The following is a 6,701-nucleotide window of genomic DNA, read 5'->3' on the forward strand; positions in this document are numbered from 1 at the left end:
GAGTTCAAGGCCAGCCTGGTCTACAAAGTGAGTTCCAGGACAGCCAGGGCTATACAGAGAAACCCTGTCTCAAAAAAAAAAAAAAAAAAAAAAAGTGGTCTGTGACAGGGGTGTCGCCGAAACACACTAAGTGAAAAGTACACAGAACCACCTGCTCTCCAAAGCAGAGTTCTCCAGTTCTCAAGAGACCAGAAGGATGGACAGCAAACGCACAGGCAAAGCTCTCCTTCCCACAGCCACGTGTGGGTCCAGTCTGACTTTCAGTCTCTTCTCATAGGACATGGCTGGGCGTCTTAGGCCTGTGGTGACCATGGTTAATGACAGACAGGTACATGGTTTCATATTCTGCTCTTTTGACTATTCCAAAGAATACAGCATGGGTTATGACATTAATAAAAAAAAAAAAAAGTAGGAAGGAAGGATGATAGCCTGCATGTATGCCTATGCACACATGTACACGCCCCATGTCAGGGAGATCAGAAGAGGGAACTGGAACCCCAGAACTAGAATTACAGATGGTTGTAAGCCACCAGATGGGTGCTGGGAACTGAATCTCAGGCCTCTGGAAGAACAGCCAGTATACTTAAATGTTAATAAGCCATCTCTCCAGGCCCTGTCTACTGACCCCTATCACCCCGCGTCCATCTTCTTTGATTTTTTTTTTTAATTTTGCTTGTTTTTTTTTTTTTTTAAAGATTTATTTATTTATTATATGTAAGTACACTGTAGCTGTCTTTAGACACTCCAGAAGAGGGAGCCAGATCTCGTTACGGATGGTTGTGAGCCACCATGTGGTTGCTGGGATTTGAACTCCGGACCTTCGGAAGAACAGTCGGGTGCTCTTACCCACTGAGCCATCTCACCAGCCCCTGCTTGTTTTTTGAAACAGCATCTACATAAGCCCCAGATGGCCTGATACTACATGACCTAGGGTTGTCCTTGGGTTTGCAGTAATCCTCTTATCCCAGGCTCCCAGTACTGGGATTACAGGCAAGCACTGTTACTCCCAGCTCTGTGCTCATCTCTGAATGGTGGAGTTACAATCAATGCTTTAACTGCCTTCTATGACTTGAAACAGATATTATAATTTTGACATAAGTCTGTAGCTCATCTACAATATGAAATTTGGCCTCTGAAGTAGAGAATGGATCCTCCTGTACATGTAGTGAGTGCCAAGTGATCTTGACCAATGCCAACATTAGCCAGTAAGCATGGAGGCAGCACCCCTGGACCAATGCTTACCCATGGAGCTGTACTCCTTGAGTCTCTCCAGAACCTCAGCTGTGCCCATACCCTGAGCAGGCAGAGTTTTCACATAATCCTTGTCCACCTTTAGGAATGGCATGTTCTTGACAAGATCCTTCTTGGCTTTGCTCACCTGTTGTTCGATCTCCAAGGATAAAGGAAAAAAAAAAGTTAACTAGAAGGTACAAGAGTGAAATACAAAAGTAGAAAGGCCATCTCTGAGACCGAGTCAATGGCTCAACACCAGGCACAAATACGTACTACTAAGTTAGAAGGGTTTGTCTTAAAAAGAAAAAAAGGAAAAAAAAAAAAAAAAGGAAATGAACATTTTATCTGTTTAGCCAGGCAGCGTGTGCCAGATTTCCTTCTTAAAGTCAAAGATGCATTAAATTTCCCCTTTTCTGGGCTGTGCTGATGTCGCCAGCACTGTGTTGCCCTTGATTTGAACTGGAAGTCAAATAGCCTGAGTATAACATTAGGTCCTTGTTGCTGTGTTGGCAACAGCAATAGTGTGATTGATAAAGACAGTTAAGAAACAGGCCAACCTACAGAAAAAGGGGAGCCTGGCTGTTGCACAATTGATGAGTAACTTCAACAGGTATTTTAAAAGAACCACAAGTATGGAGGCCCACCGAGTTCCCAGGGTACCCATTCAGGCTTCAGAACTGCCGGGATGACTATGCTGCATCTCCTTAAGGGGCTATGGGTAGCCTGACCCATCTGACCCACAAATGCTAGGAGAAACTATGGTCTTTTCTGCCATGTAATTTATCAACTATGATCCTTCCCCCCGCCTCAGCCCCCGCTTTTTTCTGAGACAGGGTTTCTCTGTGTAGCCCTGGCTGTCCTGGAACTCACTGTATAGACCAGGCTGGCCTCGAACTCAGAAATCCACCTGTCTCTGCCTCTCAAGTGCTGGGATTAAAGGCATGCACTACCATGCCTAGCTCAACTATGATTCTTTTCCATCCTCATAGCTACACTTTCTGAGCCATTTCTTTTATTCATTTACTTAGTCATTTGCTCAGCAACCACTATTACAGGCTAGGAATACAGCCATTAAGAAACAAAAAAACCAAACCAAACAAAAGAAAAAGCCCTGTGGTACAGAGTTTTGGTTTGTTTTTTGTTTTTGTTTTATTTTTTTGAAAAAAGGCCCTCATCTCACAAAGCTTATTTTTAGCAAGACAGAAAAGTCTACTAATGGTGCTTAGGAGAGAAACAACAGAGTAAATTGTGGACACAAAATGGTAGAAGCTGCTACACTTCTGAGACTCTTGGGTGACAAGTGTAGAGAGAAGGCTATATGTTACAGTGCTGTGGCTTAGACAGTATAGTCAGTAAAGCCCAAGATCTCACACCCACCATCCTGGCCATGGAATAATCAGAATACAAGAGATTCTTCTTGTATGTAGCTCTCAGTGCAGCCCCGAGAAACTGACTCCTTTAAAGCATGTCAGCACTGTACATAGGTAGCAACGTCCACAGTACTGGACAATGTTGAGGCATGCTATAGACACAGAGGCATTTTTAAAGTCATAGATAGATCATGCTACATGCACAGTGTCACGCAACAGGAACAAACTATGAAAGACAAGTGCTCATGCGTAGATAATGCTGTTTTAAGAAGGAAAAAAAAAAAGACACAAAAAAATTCCACTAGGAAGTATATTATAATTCATAGCAGGGTAATAGTACTTCCCACTCCCAGTTCTTGCCTCCATTTACATTTATTTCAAAATGCAAATGTTGAATGTTTGTTTGCTTTCTGTCTTTTCTACTAAAACGCAAGTTCTATAAGAGAAAGGACTTGGTGCTGTTCAACACTGTATCCCTAACAAAACAGTAAAAAGAACTAAGATTGAGAAAGTGCTCAGTGATAGTGTTGAGTAAATAGCAAGGCACAAACGCACATGTGCATGCACACAGGAACTTCCTGTGTCAAAGCCTCAGAATCTGCTTCTGAAAAATAAAGGTTTGATTGGATCACATGGCCTCTAAGCATCTTCAACTCCACAATTTCAAAAATTTAAGAATGGGTTCTGGAATCCTAGCATTTATTTGTCTTAAAACTTTGAAGGGGCTGGGAATGCAGCTCAGCAGTGGAGTGCCTGCCTAGCGCATCTGAGGTTCCATGTTTGATGGTTATCACCACCACTGCCATCACCACTGCCACCGCCACTGCCACCACCATGACATCAATGCCACTACCACCATCACCACCAAACCTCAACAAAAGGAACATTTTACAGCCGCTAGCAGTCAAGTGCCTGCCTAGCTTTGGTAGGTCCCAGATTCCATCCCCAGTACCACCATTACCACCACTACCACCAACAAAGAAGAAACCTTGCTTTGGGAATGGGGCTCAGTGGTAGAGAAGTACCTGATTTGATTCCCTGCAAAAAATTAACCAACCAATCAATCAAAGCAAATCTTAAAACTAAAGGAGAAAGGTGGAGATATTAAAATCCCAGGGAATAGTAAGGGAGCGTCTGCCCTCCTTTGTGGCACAGCCTAGTGTTTTCAGTAGTCTTCCTCCCTCCCCTCCCCATTCATACTCCACCTTCAAGTCCCTACCCACCACCCCTTATTCCAGAGAACTCAAAAGTATAGGAAACCCTCAAAGTAAGTAAAGCTGGTAAAAGCCAGAGAGAAGGTGAGAGACAGGTCAGAGCAGGGCACTGTGGCTTTGAAGACACTCAGGATTCTATAGGCCTTTCTTATGCCTAGCAAGGAGCCCAGCCTGCTTATCTCCCCCTTGATAAAGAACCCAGCCCTGAGGAGAAATATCTTATCCCAGTACGATAGCAAAGAGGACACAGTGAAGAGAGCAACTCTGCTGTAAAGAGGAGCAAAGAGCAAGAAAACAGCCGTTATCTCTAAGTTTCCAACCTAGCAATCAGGAAACTATTCCCAGAAGCCTGCCTGCTTTTGTGAATAGAGTTTCCCTCCTTACCTATACTCCTCTTCCATGGACCCAGAGTAGACAAAAATGTTTCCTATTTGGCTCTTTACAGAAAGTCTGCCAACCCATGATTTAATCCCCAGATGGGTATCTAAATTCAGTTCAGCCATATTTTGGCTGAAGCACAGTAAGACTTCAGTTGGATTTTCTAATTCCAAGTTATTCCTTAGCAGATTTCTCACCTCTCCTTTGGCCAAATATGTTGGAGAAAGTGCTAACTAAGCCTTAGCCTTTCCAACCCTTTAAGCCGTATCTACTGTAGGGCAATCCATACTATGCACCAGAAGTGTTTTACAGCAGTCCAGACTCTGCCCATAGACTCCAGGAGCCTGCTTTCAGAGTTGTCACAACCTAACCAGTTTCCAAACACTGCCAAATACCCAAGTTTGGCAAACAAGAATCATTCCTCTCCCTTGAGAATATATATATATATATTTTTTTTAAAAGATGTATTTATTATTATATCTAAGTACACTGTAGCTGTCTTCAGATGCACCAGAAGAGGGCATCAGATCTCATTACAGATGGTTGTGAGCAACCATGTAGTTGCTGGGACTTGAATTCAGAACCTTTGGAAGAGCAGTCGGTGCTCTTAACCACTGAGCCATCTCTCCAGCCCTCCCTTGAGAATATTGATCTAGCAACAATTAGGAAAGATATATATACACAGCAAACAGGGAGACAGATTACTCCTACCTTACGTCCAATAAATGGCATCTTCCTGATAAGCTTAAATAATTTTTTTTTAAACCGAGACCATAAACCTACAAGAAACAAATAGTTGTATTAGTCACATGAAACTCCATGGATATAACTTACCAGTTAACAGACAGCAACCATTCAGCTGTCTCTTACAACTTTACTTCCTCCAGAGGGAGAGTTTCTTTCAATTTTTTTATAAAAACCTTTAAATTTTTGAGTAATATATTTATGTGGCCCAACTTTTCAGTAAGTAGACACACACGGTAATGTTTCTTCTCCCTCATTTCCTTCCTCCCAGATCTCATCCTGCCCTTCCATAAGTTTTTTTTTTTTAACATAAGTTTTTCCAGCTTGATGTATTTATCAGTAACAACAAAAATAAACTCTCATTTATTTCTCGCTTTTACTGAAGAGGTAGTATAGCCTAGTACTGTACTAGACCTTGTTTTTCCATTCACTAACATTAAAGATTACTATTTCCTCATTCATTCCTGTCTGTGTATATAAGGTAAGAGTAGATGTGTGCCTGTGTTCACGTATATGGCAGTGTGCATGTACATATGTGCATTCCATTTAATAAAAGTTTCATAATCTACTTAACCCTCTCCCCACTGCAGGACACATAGGTTCATCTTAATTTTTGCTGTTAAACCATGCTAAAAATAATGTTTTAATACACACTATAAAAGTATATCCATGGAATGAATTCCCAGAAGCAAAACTGCCAGTCAAATGACACATATATTCCAGTTCTTGACCTTCCCAAGGTTTCCAAATGTCCAAATGTCTTTCTATCCCCAAAACATGTGTCTGTAAAACAACACTGACCCAGACAACATTTTCTAGACCTAAAAGGAGTCTGGAAATCATGGACATCAGAGTCCACTTTCAGGCAGTTACAAAGGACAAAGAATTCTGATCCTGTCAACTACAGTAATTACTACTCCATACACCTCTACTGACCCCAGCAGCAGCATTTTAAGGCGAGGCTAAAAGGCTTTACAGGGTATCTATGGCAGGCATGAAAGGCAACCAAGGATTGGAGAATTAAAACTTGTTCAAGGCACAGTTCATAGCAGTGAGAGAGTATTCCAGGACTCTTGCAACTCTACACTGCCTCAAATGCACTGTAGAGATTGCTTTATCATCCAGGTCTATCAGCCTAGGAGACCCTAGACCAACTTTTCTCTGAAGCATGAACTCAGTAAGAACCTTTGCTGCATTCCTAAGGGATCTGGTAGGACAACTCCTAGTGTGGTGCCACACAGGTATGTCTACTCCCTCAGCTGGTACTCATCAAGGCCTACCTGCATCCTTGCTTTACTGTGCTTGCTTAGGTAGTACTGGCCTTCTACTACTACTGAGTCCTATCAACACTTTAAGACCTGCTGTAGTGATTTGAATAGGAATGGACCCACAGACTCATGTGTTTGAATGCTTGGCCCACAGAAAATGGCATTATTAAGAGGCGTGGCCTTGTTGGAGCAAGTATTTCACTGAGGGGCTGGGCTTTGAGGTAAGTCTCTTATGCTTAAGCTATGCCCAGCATGGCAAAGTCTCCTTCCTGCTACCTGTGAATCAAGATATATAACTCTCAGCTTCTTCTCCAGCACAATGTCTGCCTGTACGCTGCCATGCTTCCTGTCACGGCAATAATAGACTAAACCTCTGAAACTGTAAGCCAGCCCCAACTAATGTTTTTCTTTATTAAGAGCTGTCGTAGCCGGGCGTGGTGGCGCACGCCTTTAATCCCAGCACTCGGGAGGCAGAGGCAGGCGGATTTCTGAGT

The 6,701-nt window shown here is 42.6% G+C and overlaps 1 protein-coding gene across 2 annotated transcripts in view; it reads right to left on the reverse strand.

Annotated features, from left to right (window-relative positions):
* Sgpl1 (sphingosine-1-phosphate lyase 1) overlaps positions 1 to 6,701 on the reverse strand; it is a 52,502-nt gene that overhangs the window by 15,994 nt on the left and 29,807 nt on the right. For both annotated transcript variants that reach the window (XM_021174071.1, XM_021174072.2), the window contains exons 4-5: positions 4,907 to 4,974; positions 1,243 to 1,390 (exon numbers count right to left, since the gene is read on the reverse strand). In XM_021174071.1, coding sequence (XP_021029730.1) covers positions 1,243 to 1,390; positions 4,907 to 4,974 — 216 coding nt within the window. The remainder of the gene's footprint in view (positions 1 to 1,242; positions 1,391 to 4,906; positions 4,975 to 6,701) is intronic.

Source organism: Mus caroli, chromosome 10 (assembly GCF_900094665.2).
Source record: "Mus caroli chromosome 10, CAROLI_EIJ_v1.1, whole genome shotgun sequence".
NCBI lineage: Eukaryota > Metazoa > Chordata > Mammalia > Rodentia > Muridae > Mus > Mus caroli.